The sequence below is a fragment of the Colletotrichum aenigma genome (assembly GCF_013390185.1).
Source record: "Colletotrichum aenigma strain Cg56 chromosome Unknown KSG_Cg56_contig03, whole genome shotgun sequence".
Classification (NCBI taxonomy): Eukaryota; Fungi; Ascomycota; class Sordariomycetes; order Glomerellales; family Glomerellaceae; genus Colletotrichum; species Colletotrichum aenigma.
Genome location: NW_023500909.1, coordinates 5,258,462 through 5,278,190, shown reverse-complemented (window position 1 = coordinate 5,278,190; position 19,729 = coordinate 5,258,462). Strand labels below are relative to the sequence as shown.

At 49.0% G+C, this 19,729-nt stretch overlaps 7 protein-coding genes across 7 annotated transcripts; 2 read left to right on the top strand and 5 right to left on the bottom strand.

Annotated features, from left to right (window-relative positions):
• Positions 1–968: 968 nt before the first annotated feature.
• CGCA056_v005385 (putative FAD-linked oxidoreductase) lies at positions 969–2,492 on the top strand (the record flags this gene model as incomplete). The annotated part of the gene is made up of 1 exon (XM_037320637.1): positions 969–2,492. The coding sequence occupies one exon, from the start codon at positions 969–971 to the stop codon at positions 2,490–2,492; it is 1,524 nt and encodes a 507-aa protein (XP_037180568.1).
• Positions 2,493–6,922: 4,430 nt separating this feature from the next.
• Positions 6,923–7,298, bottom strand: tdiE-11 (putative methyltransferase tdiE; the record flags this gene model as incomplete). The annotated part of the gene is made up of 2 exons (XM_037320636.1): positions 6,923–7,175; positions 7,249–7,298. 2 exons carry the CDS (start codon positions 7,296–7,298, stop codon positions 6,923–6,925), a joined length of 303 nt encoding a protein of 100 aa, XP_037180569.1.
• A 63-nt stretch (positions 7,299–7,361) lies between these two features.
• laeA-6 (Secondary metabolism regulator laeA) lies at positions 7,362–7,703 on the bottom strand (the record flags this gene model as incomplete). The annotated part of the gene is made up of 3 exons (XM_037320635.1): positions 7,362–7,386; positions 7,438–7,475; positions 7,527–7,703. The coding sequence occupies 3 exons, from the start codon at positions 7,701–7,703 to the stop codon at positions 7,362–7,364; spliced, it is 240 nt and encodes a 79-aa protein (XP_037180570.1).
• Positions 7,704–8,733: 1,030 nt separating this feature from the next.
• On the bottom strand, positions 8,734–10,260 carry CGCA056_v005382 (Secondary metabolism regulator LAE1; the record flags this gene model as incomplete). The annotated part of the gene is made up of 9 exons (XM_037320634.1): positions 8,734–8,782; positions 8,831–9,250; positions 9,318–9,455; positions 9,523–9,560; positions 9,617–9,771; positions 9,838–9,879; positions 9,927–10,017; positions 10,074–10,106; positions 10,171–10,260. The coding sequence occupies 9 exons, from the start codon at positions 10,258–10,260 to the stop codon at positions 8,734–8,736; spliced, it is 1,056 nt and encodes a 351-aa protein (XP_037180571.1).
• Positions 10,261–10,679: 419 nt separating this feature from the next.
• CGCA056_v005381 (Acylcarnitine hydrolase) lies at positions 10,680–12,444 on the bottom strand (the record flags this gene model as incomplete). The annotated part of the gene is made up of 4 exons (XM_037320633.1): positions 10,680–11,108; positions 11,157–11,854; positions 11,906–12,118; positions 12,165–12,444. 4 exons carry the CDS (start codon positions 12,442–12,444, stop codon positions 10,680–10,682), a joined length of 1,620 nt encoding a protein of 539 aa, XP_037180572.1.
• A 778-nt stretch (positions 12,445–13,222) lies between these two features.
• Positions 13,223–13,830, bottom strand: DHCR7 (putative 7-dehydrocholesterol reductase; the record flags this gene model as incomplete). The annotated part of the gene is made up of 2 exons (XM_037320632.1): positions 13,223–13,288; positions 13,348–13,830. 2 exons carry the CDS (start codon positions 13,828–13,830, stop codon positions 13,223–13,225), a joined length of 549 nt encoding a protein of 182 aa, XP_037180573.1.
• Positions 13,831–15,697: 1,867 nt separating this feature from the next.
• CGCA056_v005379 (Secondary metabolism regulator LAE1) lies at positions 15,698–17,132 on the top strand (the record flags this gene model as incomplete). Its single annotated transcript, XM_037320631.1, has 8 exons — positions 15,698–15,742; positions 15,792–15,824; positions 15,880–15,970; positions 16,035–16,076; positions 16,134–16,288; positions 16,350–16,387; positions 16,462–16,599; positions 16,709–17,132. 8 exons carry the CDS (start codon positions 15,698–15,700, stop codon positions 17,130–17,132), a joined length of 966 nt encoding a protein of 321 aa, XP_037181496.1.
• Positions 17,133–19,729: the final 2,597 nt, after the last annotated feature.

The window sequence follows — 19,729 nt, the reverse complement described above, 5'->3', positions numbered from 1 at the left end:
ACAGTGGACGAAATGACGACATGAACACAAGGACATGGCAAAACAGTTACACGAAGCGGTCGCGCCGTTGACACAATTGCGGCTGGAAAATTGGAAACACTCAAGAAAGGGCACTATAGAGGTCAGGATTGGATAAAGGTTTTGTTGGATATTGCTTTTGGGCTCAGATTGAAAACTGATAGAGGAGGAGCAATCAACGGATAGACGGATACTTTTTGGGAATTTGCAACTCGGTGCAAAGGAAGCTATCACGAATAAACAACGAATATCACAAGGGGCAGCAGGAACATCATGATGACTGACCGAGGCAAAAGTGCATGTGCCATCTAGAGGGTGTCTGTAAGACGCTCTTCTGATATCATGAGACTGTTCCTCAGTTCAATTCACGCAAGTGGTTCGACAACCGAGGAATGCAACATCAGCCGGCAACTAACCGGTATGTCTCTTCATGTTCTGGGCATTGAAAGACATCTTGCGGGGTAATTTTCATGTCGGTGACACTCCTCTGCGCGATTCCAGTGATGCGATTGGCCATTGCCGCTTGAGTAACGAATCCGAGTAAGGTGGTGAATATGTGGCTTGGTGGAATAGCAGTGATTATAATTCTTTATTCGTCCCGAGGCTGCATCTTCGTTTCTTTCTGCTCGTTTTCGTATTTGAGGATGCGAAAACGGGGTCACCATCCTTGCGACGATCCTCATATCGCGGGAAATGATGAACTGGCCGAGCGACGCCCGTGATTGTGGGGGTCGCCGACGAAGATGGGCCGCCGGTGGTGGCTCGGAGTACAAAACCGGTTAAGGAGGGCGCCGGCCGCAGTGGAACGCTTAGAAACAGCCAGCCTTATGAATCCTCTTGAGAGGTTCTTGACCCTTTTCGTTCTTGAGCGTCAATTTGCAGTCACTCTTTTTCGCGGTGTCAGGAACAGTCGCATTCTCGCTCCCCTTCGTTTAGTTCTTGCAGCAAAGATGCACGCAGTCATAACCGCCGTTACCCTTGGTCTCGCTAACACAGCCAGCGCGTTGCTGACTGCGCGAGATGCTGGCTCCACGGCCTGCACCGATCTGACGGCTCAGCTGGGCTCTACCAAGGTTGCCACGAGCATCAAGATCGACTACATCCAGAGCAAGAATGAGTACTTCAACACGGCTCAGAGCGGCTACAACCCTTCTTGCGTGGTGTTTCCAACCACCACCCAGGATGTGGCAGCCATCCTCAAGTCGGTTCGCGCAGCTGGGTCGCGCTTCGCCATCAAGACGGAGGGTCACAACCCCAACACCTTCTTCTCCAGCGTGGACAAAGGCGTCTTGATCGACCTCACTGAGATGAATGAACGAACTCACGACGAAACGACGACGCTCGGAACATACCAGCCCGGTGGCAAATCTGGCGACATCTACGACTACTTCGCCAAATACAACAGGACGGTTGTTGGGGCCCGTCTGAGCGGTGTTGGCTCAGGACTGGCTCTCGGAGGTGGCTTGAGCTATCTCTCGAGCCAGTACGGTCTGGCCGTTGATTCTTTCCGTGAACTGGAGGTTGTGCTGCCGAGCGGCGATATCGTGACCGCCTCGCCCAGCGAAAACGAAGACCTCTTCTTTGCCATGCGCGGAGGAGGCGGCAATGCCTATGGCGTCGTGACCAAGTACAAGGTCCAGACACGCCCAATCGGAAATCTGTACGCCGGCAATGTCATTTATCTGTTTAACCAGACTCAGAACGTCATGAACGCCATCGCCAACTTCACCTTGTACAACGAGGATCCCAAGGCCGCGATTATCGGGACGTACGAGAAGTTGGGCACTCCCGCTCTCGGAGACTTGAACCTCGACGACTTTGCCATTTTGTTCATGGTCTACGACGGTGACCAGGCCGGCGCAGAGAAAGCATTTGCCAATTTCACCTCGATCCCCCACCTGCTCAACACCCTGGGCACCAAGACGTACAAGGAGGTGATCAACATGCCCCTGCCCAACGGCGCCGAGCTGTCCAAGGGCAAGAACCAGTTCCGCAACGGCGTGTACCGCATCCCATTCCCTGGAAGCGAGACCGGAAACGCCGTGGTCGACAACGCCTATCGCTCCGCCCACGAGGCCTGGACAAAATGGGGCGCTGACAACAAGGGCAAGTACACGCTCTTGTCGATTGACTACCAACCCATCCCTAAGAGTCTTACCGACGCGTCGAAGAGCCAGAACGGCGGCAATGCGATGCAGATGCCCGATGGACCTTGGCTATGGCTCTGTTTCCTCCTGCAGTCCAGCCCGTTCCTCACTAGTGGCCAGACCGCCGAGCTCGAGGCTAGCTTCAAGAAGATGGTTGAGAGTGTGCCCTTTGCCGACGACCTGCCGCTATTCATCAATGATGCGCATTACGACCAAGATCCCCTGAAGACCTTCACCACCTATAGCAAGCTACAGGAGATCAAAGCCAAGTACGATCCAGAAGGGTTTTTTTCTAACTACACTGGTGGCTGGAACTTTGACTTGTAAAACAAGAAGTTGCATATGGGAGTGAGCGCCGGACTTGACTTTCTGCCGACGTTGGCTTTCATTCTATCGGGTACATATTTTGAGGAAGTCTCATAGTCCTAGCACCTAAAAAAAAAAAAAAAGGTGCAGAGTAGGAAAAGCTTACGCAATATCTTTCGAGTTACCGAGTACATATAAATCAGAAAACGTTTCATTCAATCTGCTGAGAACTTGGCTCTTTACTACAATGATCGCACACGTGAATGCTATGCTTGCCTTGCTATTCTGTTCAACTCGTGGATCAAAAATACGTTCTTGACCTTCAGCTGGCTTTCGAGCTTGAGCGCTTTGTATCTGAGGTACAAGTGAAAGTCTGAAAAGGTTTGTCATTGATCACAGTTGATCTTTGTGGACGCGATCATTCTCAAACGTCGTGCAGATGTGCTTTCTACAGGAAATGACAGGATCGTAAAGCTCGGATGATTGCTTGAACCCGAGGAAAGTTGCTTCTTATTTTTACTGACAACCAATCGCGTCTATTCTTGAGCTAGGTTCGCCACAGTACAGTTCGTCTGATCAAAGCCAACATTAAACTTCCGCGCCACGAGGCAACTTAGCAATCTCCGCGAAATTCTAGCGGTGTTAGGCACATCGCAACTTTAATCCACGTTACGTCACTAGAAGAATCTAGATTTGCGAACCGAATGCGAAGTGCCAAAGTAAAATGAGTTGTACTAGTCGGCTTAGGTGCTTCGATGCCGGAGAGGGCTGCACACGTCTCGCTCTTTATCTTCAACTGACAACCACGTGTATTACCTTATCAACATCTCGGTCTACTCGCTTCAAACAGTAACATAGTTCCGTGTACCTCCCACCTGACGTCTTCGAAAGCATCTCTGAGCGGCCCGACAAAGCTCTCCATGTCATCCTCTGTGTTCCCAAAAACCCCAAATAAATTGTGCCAGAACATAAGAGCCTTCCCCATCGAGTTGTGCTTGACACCCTTCCCCAGAATTGTGACGCCGAAGAGCTTGCCGTCGGGAGTCAAAAGACTCTTCAATCGAATCAATGCCTCCGCCTTCCTGACCGGGGGACCCGGCACGCAGTGAATCAGCATCATGACTGAGATCGCGTCGAACTTGGCACCATTGAAGTCTTCACACGAGAGTCCCCGGGCTAAAGGATCCAAGAAGTCCCCTATCGAGGTTTTGCAGGTGACATGTGGGTGCATCTCGAGCGTGCGTAATGAGGCGGCGTGCAGAGCCGAGGGGTTCAGGTCCACCAGGGTTACTTGAGTGCCCTCTGGAATTGGCGCGTGTTTGATAAAGTATCCGGTTCCCACTCCAATGTCGAGTATTCGGCATGGTGAGGAGCCCGACTTTGAGAGATTGCTTTGTTGCTGGAGAAATCGAGATCTTGAGCGAGCACCGGCGCTGGTGATGTGGCCGTTGAAAAAGCCCCGTAGTCTTTTCGATGATATTTGCCATGCACATGGGCAATAGAAGCCTAGTACAAGAGGATCATAGACGTAACGCAGAATAACGGGGACGTAGATTGCCGCTCCTGCGGATGTGTCCTTCAGAGCCATGGCTACAATCGCAAAGAAAGAAAGTGGCTGGATCAAAGGTCGGTTTTAGAAGTCACAATGTGTATGGATTGAATGGATATCATCTTGGTTATTCAGTAAATATATCTCAACAGCATCGTTACTTGAGTCACTTCGTCGGGGACCTTGTACGATCGGGGAGCTACTGAGACGTAGTTCGGGCGGCTAACGGCACCGGTGATACATCGATTCAACTACGTTCGTCTGCCAATCAAAATCTTACTTTGCCGACAAGAGATGGAATTGGGACCACTAGTAGACGTTACAGATGTCAAGAAGTTGTCAGTCGGCTGGTTTGAGGCGAGTCGTCAGCCCGGCTGCGTCCCCGATGCCTGGAGCCTGTCTCGAGACGCCATCGCTGCAGCGGTCGCCTCCGCGACTCCAAAAAGCTTTTCCGTACACAAACAAGGTTCATCGGGTACTTCTGTAGCTCGTGATTAACAGATACGATAGTTGAGCTTTTGCAGACCTTAGATGGGACGAGTTGAGTCAGTGCGAAACACAGACCTGGAACAAGCGCGTCTACCAAGGCCGAGCCTAGGTCAAGATCCGTTAACGTCGGATGGTGGCACCGAATGCGGTTGCAGCTTGTCAAAGCTTGCATAGAACTTCTGCCCGTGTACACCGATCTGGTTGGTTGTAGGGCTGAAAGCGAATGGATGCGAGGTTCCGAGGTCATCGGTTTCGTATGGTAAGCTTGGGTTGAAGTTGTCGTATGACAGGCGAGACAACCCACTGCGAGTGAGATATCGCCTTGCCTCGACCGGAAACGCACAGATAAGGTGGAAACAGCGAAGACCGAGCAGATTTTGCGAGGTCAACGTGAATGTGCCCTTTAAATGCGAGAATATTGCGCGGGAACAGGCAGCGAAATATTGGAGCCCCTCGAATTCGAGCTTTTCAAACATTGAAGCTTGCTGCCACCCTGGTAACTCTCGTAATAATCTTCAGCAGCATTCGGCTCAAACACTTCTGTGTCAGACTTGGTCACCTCTATTGGTATCATGGCCTGTAATACTTAGAACACACCGGCTGGTCTCGTCGTCGCCAATGGCGAAGACGTCCGAAACGATGGTCATTCTAAATCGAGCAAGACATGCACTATCGTCATTTCCCCTTGAGTTGTTCTCGCCTGTCAGGAGCTTTCGGGGTTTCTCTTAATATCAGTGAAGTATGAAAATAATTAGTGGAAGGAACAATGACGGAGAGGCTTGGTGTCAATGCGAGTTTTCCGCTCAACATCTAGTGTTCGACAAGAATTGTCTATCTGGTGCTAGTCTTTACCAAGGTGCATCGACCCTGTCCAACGATTGAACGCAGAGCAGCCCTAAGTCCGTATATACCTGCAGTGTACTTGAGGTTCCCTCAATGTACCTCCCTAATCTCGGGCTCAAGTTCTAGTATTAGCTCTGTTGAGATTGGGATAAGAACTAGTTTCCGTGATTCTCTTTATGGCTTCTAATTGACTCTGCCATTCTAGTTAACTCAGCACGCCGTATTTGCAAAACCATCTCTTTGGCCTCCTCGTAGTTGTGCCGGTTGAGTTCGAAAGGCGGGCACACCGGATGCACTACCTTGGCGTCGAACTGAACGACTTCTTCCATGAAATCTCCGGAATACCAAAACCGCATCTGCTCATCCCAGTCGCTGCACCAGTCCTCCTCCTTTTCTTCTGGCGCTGTCTCATGGTAAAGAATAGTGACATTCTGTAAACCATTCATCTCGCGTAGCCAGCGCTCATGGTTGTACCAGAAATGCTCTACGCACTGGCCGGAGATAACGAGCTGACGAATGGAAGAGCCCTCTTCTGTTGCAGCAAGATTTTCGAGATGATACTGATCTACGTAGATGCTGTCGATCCCAAAATTGACCCAATCATATCTGCTTGGATCTTTCTGCGTTTGGAATACCTTCGCATAGTGGCGTTGAAGATGTGTCCGGGATTCGTTACAAGCTTGTAAGGCAGGCGGTATCGGCGCCGGCGCTGGCCATGAAATTTCGAAATAGGTCCAGGGTTTGGGACCGTAAGGAAGATTTTTGGGCTCCATGCTAAGCTCCCATATCCGCTGGCGCAATTCAAGAGGAAGCATGGGAAAAGGGTAGAACATGGTCATTTTCCCTCGGTGTGCGCTATTGAGGTGTGTTTCTCCAAGTTTGTCGGTCGATAAAATCATATTTCATCCACAAACAGGTGATAGTTTGTTCCCGAAGGTTGATTATTTGGAAAGGACATAGATAGCTACTGGCAAGTACAAAAATCTTTGCTTCTTAAAAGAACTAATCTGCTGATTGTGGCACAGCGATGGACCCCTGTTCTAGATTTGGCCTCACTTACCGTGATGCTAATGGCAGACTCGAAGAAGAGCTCCACAAAAGCTTGATGACTTTTTTTTCTAAAAGGTAGAATAATCAAAAAAGTTTGATATTGAACTCTGGCAGTGAGGATGAAGTTCGTTGCCAAGAATTTTCCACCAAAGCAGGGGGCTAGAATCAAATTTTCGATTTGCTAAATCACGCGACCTTGGTGCCTTAAGATTTACGGATGGAAAAGAACGACACAGAACCTCACACTAGCTCTCCGTCGCCCCGGCCTCTTCTTCGGTTGGCTTTCTGCCATAGACCGACCAGCTAGAACGCGGTTAGCATTTTCTACTTAGAATAAACAAACGCATCAACTTACAGGGGCTAGTATGCGTGGATAGACCTATCGTTCATGTTCTTACGGACGTCGACCAAGAATACTAGGACCTCTTCTCTCGTCCAATCGTGGGCTCTTGTGAAAGGAGCCATACAGAACCCCTCGAGACCACTAGTCAAATTTTCGTTGGCCCATATCCCTAGCTCTTTATATAGGGTCCTTAGGCCAGGAATTTGTCGGCCACTTGAACCTATTCAACTTCACATCAACAAAGCCAGTATCTTCCATCATTCTAACCAGAGGCGGGATCTGCTGAAATGGGCGTCCAAACTTCACAGAAGCTTCGTACATCAGATCCGTGCACTTCATCAAAGGGGAGTCATCCTTCAAGGTCCCATCGTCTGACGTGGGAAAGAGGTCGGCCTCCTGAAGCTCGAAGTATCCGCCTGGCGTAAGGTGACTGAAGCAATCAGTATGTTGATATAACTCATAACAGCATCAATAATCAGAAACTTAGGGTAGTCAAGACCCACTTGAAAACTTTTTTGAGGTATAGTGGCCAGTCGTTGATAGAAGAGTTCATCGTTCGACTGTGGATATAGTCGAACGGACGAGAATAGGTCCATTCTTCGTCCAAATCGTCGATCTAGAACTTGACGTTGGGTGAGACGCTGCAGAATATTAGAATTTACATTCCCACGGTTGGCTTCTGCACAACATACAATCCAGGCATCGATGGGGAAAGATCCATGCCAAGTACCTGAACTTATCATCAGCTTTTGATTTGAAAACGCGTGCGGGAACTTAGTACCTCGGCGTCAGTATGGTCCTCTCCGAATTCTACAGCCCAGATCCCCGTACCTGTCCCAATATCGAGCACATGTTGGACACTTGAGTCTGGCTCGTTCGGGGGCGCGAGCCCAAGTTTGTTATCAAACGTCAACAGAAATAGGTTGTGTTGGAGGTCTGTCCAGTTGAGTTTGAGCATGTTATTTCAAGAAGAATAGTTTCTCGTTGTTTTACCTAGTCTGTCTTGCTCTGACTTATCGTTGGGAATGTTGTACTCTGCATCGGTAAGATATGGCTGATAATGACAGACTTTCTCTACGGTCTGGAAGAAACTTACTTCCATCTTTGTACTTGTGGTAGGTCGACCATTCTCCACTCGAAATTAGAACACCGAGCTGGCTACACTGGCGCTCAAAGATGCGATACTCTACCCCTCGTCAAGCAAATGCTAGAAATCAGGTAGTGCAAACGCCTACTCCTGCGTGCTCGGAGGCACCGTCATTGAGTACCTAAAGTTTGTCGTCAGAACCATCTGATACACTTGAGAGGCTTCCAGAAACACACCTCATCGGGAACGAGATCAATGGGGTTGTTGGCCGGAACAGGAGGCGCCTGCGCAGCCGGAGTTGCTTCGTTGTTATCACCACACATTTTCCAAGAAAGCGACCTCAAATGCAATGGAGACAACGAAATTTCGCTTAGCAAGGAGGATTGAAAGAAGCCACGTTTGGTTGTCTCTTGAAATGTGATCAGACTTCTTACCCCTCTTCTTGGCCATGGGTGATAGTTATGCGGGTGATAATTATGCACGTGGGTGACAAGCAAGCCATTTCAAGCGATGTCAGTGGAGACTACATTTTCCAGAACAGGAAGCTACGCGCGTACCATGTTACATTGATTGAACGGAGATGATTCCACATGCGACCCAGTCATGGATTCCATATCTGTTGGAGGCTGGTGAAAATTCGGTCGGGTACATCAGCCGGTCATAAGTCAGCCTTAGAAAGCTGTTCCAACGAGTACGGGGCTGACCGATGGCCAAATAAGTACCAGCTTCAAATCTATGTTGAAGTAGAGCCACCTAAGCCCTGACATATGAGAAATTTTTCCATTCAGCTTCAGAGATGAGGCTATGCTAAACTCCATTGTGTATCTGTTACAAAACACCGTCCGACAAACATCGTTATTTAACGGGGAAGTTCCACGTGTAACACCAAATGATCTTATGGCTACTTCTCGGTATTCTCCTCCGTTGGCTTTCTTCCATACAAAGAGTAGCTAAGACTCCGTTAGCGAGTCCAACGTGGATAGTGTCGTGACACTTACATAGGCCAGTAGGCGTGAATAGATCTGTCTCTGAAGTCCTTCCGCACCTCTGCCATGAACACAAGGACTTCCTCTCTCGTCCACCCGTGGGCTCGAGTAAAAGGTGCCATACACAGTGCTTCGAAGCCAGAACAGAGGTTCTCGTTGTTCCAGAGTCCTAACTCCTTGTACTTAGGATCCTTAGGCCACCCATTTGAGGGCCACTTGAAAACATGCATCTCCACGTCAACGAACCCAACCTCTTCCATGGTTTTGGTAAGCGCAGAAATCTCTTTCCAAGGGCGTCCGAAAATGATGCCAGCCTCGATCATCAGGTCAGTACATCTTGACAGTGCATGGTGCGGCTTGAGAGTGCCATCGTCGGAATGCGGGATAAGATCACCCTCTTGTAGCTCGAAATAGCCACCAGGGGTGAGATGGCTAGGTTGCATTTTAGTTGAATTCTCATTTAACGCTCTTTAGCGGTCGTCTTATTCGAGAAACTTACTTGTATGCTTTCTGAAGATATACCTTCCAATCGCTAATCGAGGAATTCATCATTCGACTGTGGATGTAATCGAACGGTCGCGAATAAACCCACTCCTCTTCCAAATCGTCAATCTCGAATTTGACATTGGGAGGAACGCTGGATGAAGTCAGTGGGCCAGCACAGTGACCGACTCAGTGCATGTGCGGTCTGACTATTGACTCACTATTCGGGCATCGAGTGTGAAAGATCCATGCCGAGGACCTAGCATGCCCATGAGTCTCTGCCAAAATTAGAACGAAGAACGAACATGTGAGTACCTCAGCATCCGGGTGATCTTCCCCGAAATCAATAGCCCAAATTCCTGTGCCTGTACCAACGTCGAGGACGCGCTTCACCGAGGAATCCTTTTGGCAAGGGGGAGCAAGCCCAAGCGCGTTGTCAAAAGTCAACAGGAACAGGTTGTGTTGCAAGTCTGCTCATTAATCAGCCTATTACATTTCCTTGCGAAAAATGATACGCATCATGAGCCTATTCTTACCAAGTCGGTCATTTTCAAGTTCGTCGTTGGGTAACATGTATTCTAATCCCATTAATCAACAGCTCTGATGGGGTTTCAGACATACTTACTGCCATCCTTGTACTTGTGGTAAGTCCGACCGTTCTCGTAACGGTACTCAAGGACCGAGCTAGATACGCTAGCGCTGGAAGATGCGATGCTCTGGTAGGTAGGCAACTGTGAGCATACTATCCTTCAAAGCCAAACGAGTCGCCTACCTCTCCAATCGCCGACACGTCGTCGGTTATAGCCTAAGGTACACTTTCATTAGCAAGCTGTACAACATATGGTATCAGATTGAGATTTCTGAAATACCTCATCAGGGACAATCTGGATAGGGTTGTTGGCTTGAACAGGAGCCGAGGCAGCATCGGCCGCAGGCGAAGGGCTGTTGTCACCGCACATGGTCAAGCGACGTCAATAACTGTGATGAAGATGACGAGGAAAGAGAGCAAAGCGTCGGTCCGCAGACGACGACTGTTTTGTTTTCCATGAAAGGTGGACTTATCTCTTTACCCCTCTTCTTGGCTGGGGAGAGTCATGCACGTTCGCGGTGAACAAGCCATTTGCAGTTTTGACCGTGGATACTGCATTTTCCAAAATAGGAAGCACGGCGGGTATGAATGCAGAGTGATAGAATCGGTATTAATTTCTCTTACGATGCTCCATTACCATGCGTGTTGGTGTTGGTGGCCGGATGCTACCTGCCGCGTATCTCTACCAGGGGTTATGTTGGTTCCAGGTCACGGTTCCAACAGAGCCATGCGCGACGATGGTTCGACGAATCGTGGTTCCGGACCCATCAACGAAATGAACCCTGCCACCTAAACCTTGACGAATGGTGTCTTGACTCTACCGAAGAACGGCTCGTACGTTGGACACCATCCATCGACAGTGGCAGATGCGATGACTTTGAGCTCACCACCTTCTCCCGTACACCCAATGCATGCAATGTTGTTACCATTTGCGTTCACCCTTTCCCAGCCGGGGCCTTGACCTGAAGGGTCCTTGATGAATCCTGCCCACAGCTTTTGCAAATATCGACCGAGTTCTCTTTGGTAATCTGTGGCACGCTCTTGAGGGTAAGTGCCCCAGATCATGGCCGTGTCAGTTCCATGGGATGCCCCCAGCTCATCAGAAGTGTAGCCCTCGGCAGCGAGATTCGGAAACGAGGCATTGTAAAAATACCTCCAGGTCGGGATATTACTCTGAGAGGAAACACGAGAGACAAGAAGGGCGGGCTTCGAAGGGGTCTTGGTTAGTAACGGATAGGATTTCTGAGCAAGGGGACCAAGACTCACGCATTGATAGACCACCTCAGTATAGACTTGAGCAGCAGCATCAAACAGCGAGACACCCGTTATTTGTTGCTTGACTGCAACAATCTGCATGATAGCGGATATGAGGTCTGAGTCGTTGCCAGTGAATACGCCAATGACTTGCGCAAGCATTGCATCAGTGACGGTCGAAAGATTTAGGCCATAAGCAGGCGCTAAGTAAGTTCCCTCCTGACCTGTCGAGCCGATCAATAGCGGAACCGGGGCAACGCCTCCAGAGGCTCGAATCGGAAGGTATGGGAGCTCCTTTTGCGTGATATTGTCGTTCACCGGGCTGAAGTCCAGACCGTTCGCAACGATCAAGTCTCGGATGGTCTTGCCGTCGACTGCACGCACGCACCCGATCTGATCTTCGCCGGTGCATCCGAGAAGAGACACAAGGGCAGCCCATGATATTGGACCAGCCTCCCGACCAATTGCGCTTACTGTAGCCTGGCCGCTCGAGCATGCCGCCGCGCGGAATGGAGGATTGGAATGAATGGTGGCGACGAGACGGTCAACTGAAGATCCACCTGAAGACTCTCCGGCTATCGTGACTTTCGATGGATCTCCACCGAAAGCATTTATGTTCTCTTGGACCCATTCGAGAGCCATTCGCTGATCCAAAAAGCCGAGGTTTTCTTCTTCCAGGGGTAGTTGAGGAGAATTTGGGAAACCAAATACTGTGTCTCATGCTTAGCAAGCTACCTCAAGAACGGAATCACCCAACACACCATTGAGACGATAGTTGAAAGTCACAACAACTATGCCCTGCTCGGCGGCGAATCTGGATCCGTCAAACATGGGCTGGCTGGCTGTGCCCTCCCGCAACCATCCGCCATGGATCCACACAAGAACCGGCCGACCGGAGCTCTGACATCCCGCTCCGGCTGGTGTGTACACGTTCAAGAACAAACAGTCTTCGCTTTCAGGAGGCCCATCACTACCTGCTTTTGTCAGCTCACGATTCACGAGTTGAATTATGCCACTAACTTCCAGTGACAGCAATGCACTTGTTCCCCCATGCTATAGCATTCAGCGGGTTTTCATCATGCTTCAGCAGGGCTTTTGGAGGGAGAAATCGATTCTCTTCGACAGGCGCCTGCGCAAAAGGTATACCGAGAAACTTATGCACAACAGCCGTCGTAGATGGCAATGACGTTGTTGTACCGATGATCGTACCAGCATCGATGACAATCGACGGTGATGGATCAACCTGACCAGCAACGCTAGTGCAAAAGAGCAAGGTAAGAGTCAACCCAAATGTCAACATCTCGTCAAGTTGTACTGATTCGATATTGAGAGATAAGTTCAACTTTTTCCATTTCAGTCTCTTGCTTGGCTTTTATGAGTGCTCGTTTATTTCAGGGCCACAGTTCAATGCTTCACAGAGGCGTAAAGAACGGAATTCGGCCCTGAAGCAGGCCAGCCGCCGGAAGAGCGTCCCGTCGGAACACTTGCATCCAGAATTCAATCAAAGTTTTGCCAGAAATGACGCGTAATTGGCTAGCTGATTAACGGAAGTTCTCTTTGCTTTCCGGAGAACCTGCTGTGCCCTCATGTTGCAGCTTGCAATCAGCACAGAGACAGTTAGCGTTGGTGAGGAATGGGACTAGCTGCAGTGTTAATCCAACCGAAACGGACCAGGTGCGTTGTTGAAAGTACCCTCCACGCAAGAGCCTGTAGAAACTCCTACTCTTGTCAAGTCTTTCGATGATTCAACCCTGGGGCTCCTTGCAACCCTTTCCGTTTGGTTTCCCGTCCAGTTTATTTGGATTCTTACGGAAACAAAAGATTGGCCAGCGAGTTCCATTTGAACTTTGCGTCAGATCGGTGGTATTCCCCTGTGTCAACGGACCGGGCTAGTTGCTTTGGGGTGAAGAGTCTCAGTCACCATGAGTGTTAAAATTGAAGCGCAACACACATTGAGTAAGAGTTGAGTACTTCAATTCGTCAAGACGTCCCCCCCTCCCCTAATCTTTCCTGCATGAAGTCACCCCGATAGCCGCATTTCTATCTCCATCGCGCCTGATATTGAGTGTGTCAAAGGCCTAATAAACGCCGGGGATTAAACGATAAGGGACGTTGGCTTTGATAGTCTTCCACGAATCACCATACTAAGTAAATAAGGTGAGTAATGTGTTGAAGTCTTACGAAGACTAAGGTAGGGACTTACTCTCTCCGAAAGGTACTTATCGAGGACTGGGACACCTCGAGTGGCAAAATCGTAGAAGAAGAAGGTAAACACCGGAATGGCAACGGTCCAGCCACCACAGGTGAGCGCATAGGCCGTACGCCAGATGGTGTAGCCACCGTAGTTAATATGCCTTGCAAGAGAAAACAAGCCACCGGCGTATGGCTTCCCTTTGTTGGCGGGGTTCTTCTTGAAAATCATGCGTTGCGTTTCCGAGGCCGCCTCTGTCAGAATGCCAATCAGGTAAAATGCGAGACCGGTCGCGACTGCCGGAGACCCCAGTACCTCCGATAGAGTTGTGGCGCTGGACAGCGCAGATGTCGCGGTCCAGACAGACAGGCAGGTGTTGAGCGAGTTGAAGATCGTGTTGAAAAGCGCGATGATTACTGCCGATGATGGTGGCATGTCTTGTTCCGACATGGTGAGAGCGGTGTAGATCTGCTTGAAGCTGCTACCAAAAGCCATGAACGTGACGATGCCGTATTAAGGATGTATGTGCGAAGTCGCTAGGTTGAGGACCATGCTTGAGTTCAACGAAGTTTCGCCGATTAGTTGAATCAAATTCTTCGCCCAGCCGCGCTGAAGAAGAGCATGCTGAAGCAAAACGTCTGCTGCGCGCAGGCCAACAAAAAGTGTTGTACCAATGGCATTAAATATCTTGACGCGAGACACGTTGTCGTGCAAATTCTTCGCCATGGTTCATGGGCGTTCTGATGTTGATCTTAAAAGACGGCTGGAAGCTTGGTTGATGTGATCAATTCGTACTGATGGATGGGATGGAAAAGTTGCTTTCGTAGTTGAGAGGTCGCCGTCTCTTTATTATTATTATCCGAGAGTACGGTTTATCTGGGGACGAAGATTATAAATCTTTTTCTGCTGGATTCCTTGGTTGTAATGAATTTGACGGCCGCAGAGATTCGGACAAAGGGCGTGGCTCTTGATATGTAAGCCGCTCGCAACCGGCCCCCGATTGTGATGGTGTAACTCGGAGATCATCGGACACCGATTTGCCGGGTCTGTGCCCGGGCAACTCAAGCTCCGCTCTGATCAGTCATGTTTAGACTTCATCTTTTCACAATTGGTTCGTAATCCTGTTGAAACGCAACTCTCAGTACAGTATGTTATCGTCGATGCTTCTCTTGCACGTTTTGATATTATATTTGATGGGTGCTCATAGCAAAGCACGATTTGGGTTGATTGCAACTGTTGGGATATTGTTTCCGGACAAGACTCACGTTACTGGAGACTGTGCATTGAGGGGTACTACTGTCGCGCGGTGTATATTGCATCTGGAAGCCGCTATTAATGTCAATCTCATTATGTTCTCGTCTTGATATGGGCACCACGGTTCACCTATTGCAGTCATCACGCAAAGTGGACCGCGGGCATCGAGGGGCATGGTCTTCAAGAACATGTACTGATCCGTTCACCCCAATATGCTCGTGATGTATCACCTGCACCTTTCTTGTATTGAATGTTGAGAATTTACTTTGATAGCGATTTGAGTATCGAGGCCAGCTTTGTTGGATTGATTACCTTATTGCCAAAGAATGATGCCAATACTATTAAGCTGGAAGGTGCAGCCGAGTTCACCGCACTTGTTGCCTCTGGATAGGTCCTTCCCTCATAGCCAACTCACCTTCCAGAATTCGCAACAATGGGTGCGACCACCGTCGCAAGATAGCCTAGTGGTGGATTGTATGCCTGGTTTCGGCAAAGCTCGATGGTTCGAGTACCTTAGGTGGCTCTACATATCTCCGGTGGCCGCCCATGGTTTTTTCCTCTTTTTTCTTTTTAGCTATTATTCAACTCTCTAGTCCTGATCCCTGGGGCTACTCCTAATTGCAAGCGCTGAAATCATGCACCTACCCTTGGATCTCAAGACTGAGCCGCACTTGAAGTTGCATCCGAAGAATGCCTCACTTTCGGTGGCATCGGTGCGCGTCAGAATTGGACTCAATTCGACTGCGGATCTCCTGCGGGTGTTGGAACTCGGCACACTTCACCGGCACCCCATATCCCGACTACGCGAGCCTCCAATCGCCAGGGATAATCTGTATTCATACAATGATCATCTTCTCCTTCCCCTTGAGCTCACTTGTGCCCCACATTCGGTCGCAATAAGGCAACTTCGCCGTCGATGCATGATGCATGTTCGCTTGTTGGTTCTTCACGTCAGGTCGTGCAGGCCAAGATGAGGGGCAACGGCCGATTGTCTGCCGACCCTGCCGCCCTCAAAAAAGCTTGGTTGTTTCTTCAGTCACACGTTCTGCAGAAACATCTTCAATCTTTCACCCACTTTGGAAAGAGCCTCAAGACAGAGCAGTAAGCCATGGCGAACCCACATCAAGATGCTGAGCTTGTCCCCGACGACCAGGTGCGTGAGAACGCCTGAGTAGCCCGTCCCATACCTAACCATACGGCAGATCAGAAACGATGATAGCGAGGCGGACCTTCAGGTAAGTTCAGCTCTGGGTATTCATCCCCTTAGCCCAACTGACTGGGACGGAAAAGTCCTTCTATTCGGAGGTCACCAGTTTGAGAACCTCGATCTTAGAAAAACGCATCGAGAATGGTCGGTCGTATCACACATACAAAGATGGCAGTAGGTCCATGCGAGACGGCTGAGTCCTGGCTTCGAAAATCTCTTACCAATGTTTGATAACCAGAATATGCCTGGCCCAATGATGCTGAAGAGAACGAGAGGCTTGGTATGTTCTCTGTGAGCTGATGCACCTCGAATACCACCTCGCTAAGTCAAGTTTCAGACATGCAAAACGAGATCTGCTTTCTCACATTCCACAACAAGTTGGGTTTCGCACCTCCATGCGACCCAGACGCCAAAGTAGGCCGAGTTCTTGATCTGGGTACCGGAACTGGCTTGTGGGCCATCGAATACGCTGATGAGCATCCCGACGCTGAGGTGAGTCACGTCGGAAACCTACATTTCCACTAGTAATTTGCCTAACCGTCGCAACCTTCAGGTGCTTGGTGTGGACCTTTCTCCCATCCAGCCACGAGAGTATGTCCGCCTTACGCCGTCTTTTGTATTGTATGCGCCTCTAAAGCGGTGAGAAAACTAACTTCAATCGAAAGTGTTCCTCCCAATCTAAAGTTTGAGGTCGACGACGTCGAGGAAGATTGGCTGTACTCACAGAAGTTCGACTACATCCACCTCCGCTTTCTCAATGGGTCCATCGCCGACTGGAAGAAGCTATTCAAGAAGGCCTACGAGTGAGTTCTACATCCTCTCAGGCAGAAAGTCCATCTGGGCTTCAGTCACATTTCTCCTGCTTCGCAGCACACTGGAGACAGTCCAAAATACTCTAACCACTCCACGTAGCTTCACCAAGCCAGACGGCTACTTCGAGCTTCAAGAGAACGACTTCCTCTTCGCCTCCGACGATGGTACCCTATCCCCCGAGAAACCCCTGGCCAAGTTCAGCTCCCTTGTCCGAGAAGCGTGCGTCAAGTTTGGTCGGCAATTCATTGACGTGCCTCTACTGGAGGACATGATGAAGGAGGTCGGCTTTCAGGATGTTGCGCTTCAGCGCTTCAAATGGCCATCGAACCCCTGGCCCAAGGATCCTCACTACAAGAAGATTGGGGAGTGGAACTACCACAACTTTGTGGCCGCTGCAGAAGCTCTGGCTATGGGACCGCTGACGCGCGCTCATGGATACACGAAGGAGGAGGTGGACGTATTCCTCATTGACGTGCGCAAGAATATGAGGGACCCAAAGATCCACTCCTACCTGACCATGTAAGAATGCCGTAGCTTTCTCGTTGTTGTATTTTGTGCTTTCGGGGCATTGGTGCGTTTACTTTACTTTCTGGCTGACTACGGCTCGCAGATACACCCTGGTGGGAAGAAAGCCGCTGGATTCGTAGACATTATGCTCGGGTGATACACGGAGCAACGTCCAGGAGTTGGGGGAGATGCTGCTGGAGTCTATTCATGGAAATTACAGAATCGAGCATGTAAAACAGCTCAGTACATTCGGCTGCGGGAAATGGTATAATAACATTGAACCAAAGACCGCAAGCTCAAATAGTTCTCTTTCAAAACTTTGTGAGATGTTCGGCTGTCAAACCCGCATGCCAGATCAGGGCATTCTTCCCTGGGTTGGGTGACGTACAGGATACTGAGATATAAGGTAAGGTAGAGAGAGAATACTCAGCAAACTCCAAATATGAGGAACGGAGCACGATTTTCAGGCACCTTGCAGGTCGGGTCTTTAAGATATGACGCATGAAATGAGTTGGAATCTCTGGAAAATTTTCCATCCTAATCATGAAGATTTGTAGTGACCAAAGAGCTAGAAGTGGCTAATCTGTGGTCCCAAAGTTTCAGTTTGAAACTCGCCAGCTTTATAGTGACAGACAAGGTGCCTAAGATAATTGTGATCCAATTGATGAATCAACTTCGCGGATGGTATGAATATCAAGTTCTCAACTCATAAGCATTGTGTCCTCAATATCAGGAAGATGCAGATTTGTGATGGGCAGTGTTGCGAGTCTTGTGGGATCCCAGAACATGAGGACTGCGGCTGGTTACAGTATAAAAAGCCCCTAATTTTCCCTGATGTTTCTCTAACACCTCATGAACACGAAATTTGATGATTTACGAGAATCGAGTGTCGGTCTTCTCTGATTGACCCTGTACGCTTCATACTGTAGTCCAGTGGAAGTCAAGAGGATAGAAGGGAAAGATTTTCGGAGTAATACTACTTACAGCCTCGTCCGCCACCTCTAAGTAGTGAGTCTTACAAAATCAACACGAATAAACCATCAGAGAGAGACAGAGAGCTCAAGTTCTGTGTAGCCCACCGCGGGCTAAAGAAGACCAGGTGCCTTGATGCCTGCAGACGTGTAGCATCCATAAAATACGTTTGGCCCGCAACATTTGCGCCAGCAATCGGACCGTGCAGACAATGGATGAATTGCGGCTTGGAACTATCAAACAAGAAACGCAAGCTGGAAGGCCTGCTTATAAAGGAAGGTTTACATCTACTAATCACTGCATATGTCTTGTGAATGCGATAGCTGTAACTTTTAGAGGCGTTCTTCTAAGGTACCTCAGACTTTTAAAGATGGGTGGCGAGACTGGACAAGATGAGACCAAAGAAGCAAGCTTTATGGTACATAGCACCACCAATGGATCACGATTCATGGGTCCCTATTCACCCTTAGTATTATGTGTGCGTATGACTGGTGCCCGCAACGTACAGCTAAGCTTCAACCCAATCATCAACATTCTCATCCTTCTCTTGCACCTGACTAGTGGGAACTAGGTTGGTCAATAATTCACATTATTCAGTCACAGCTAAAGCAGATCTCATTACATGCTTATCCTCATCAGGGCTCACTATCGTTTTCAGAGTATCATATCAAATAAAATGCTGAAGAATCTAAGGTGCATAATGACCTTGAGAATTGTGAGATTGCACACTACGGCGCTGGTGACACCATCCATCTCTGCAAAGAGGTGTCAGCGCGGTCTTCTTGAGTTCCTGCTCCTGAGCCAAGCATTGTGCGCATTGTGACCGACAAGATTCCCTTGTCTGCCAAATCCATTAAATACCAGTCGAAGACCGCAAAGCAAAAGAAAAAGAAGTCACAGGCTCCTGCTCCCGCTTTTTCTCTATTGAAAACATGCCTTCCTTTAACCAATTAGGGAAACTCTAGGATCCCAAAGGATATATAATGAGTGCTGAGACCATTGCTGAAGCTGAGAAACCACAATGGCAGTCTTTGCTTGAGGCTGATAAGACAGGACCTAATCCATCCTCGATGGTATCTTCATGCCATTTGGCAGTTTCCAGTAACAAGAAAGCCTCATCTTAAGCCTCATCGCTTGCTCAAAGTTCGTCCCTCATGATTGTCTTGTGAGTATCGCATCGAATCAACCGCCAGAGAGCCCAGTGCTGGCCTAAATCTTTTGACCAAGACAACACATCTACACAGCATCGACCTCAGCAGGCTAAGCGATTAATTGTTAGCTTTGTTGGTGCATCTGGTCCATGGACCATCGAGATGACGCATTGCCTGATTCATCAAGTCTCCCACAGCGTTCGCTTTTATGGAAGAAATGCATTTGTGGTTCTTCCTTTCACAGCCTTCCTTACTCGAACCAGCCAATTGCAACTCGCGACATACACTGCAAACTCACTACCACGATAGTCAAATATTGAACAGGATTCAAACGTGATATAACGTGGTTCATCAGTCAGCCGGCCGGACCAGTCAGCCGGACGTTTTTTTCTAAACACTCTTACGTCCAAATCACTTAAACCTTTGACGCGTAAAATCTCAACAACCATAATGCCAATCTACACCTAAGAAGACAAAGTCATTCTCGCGA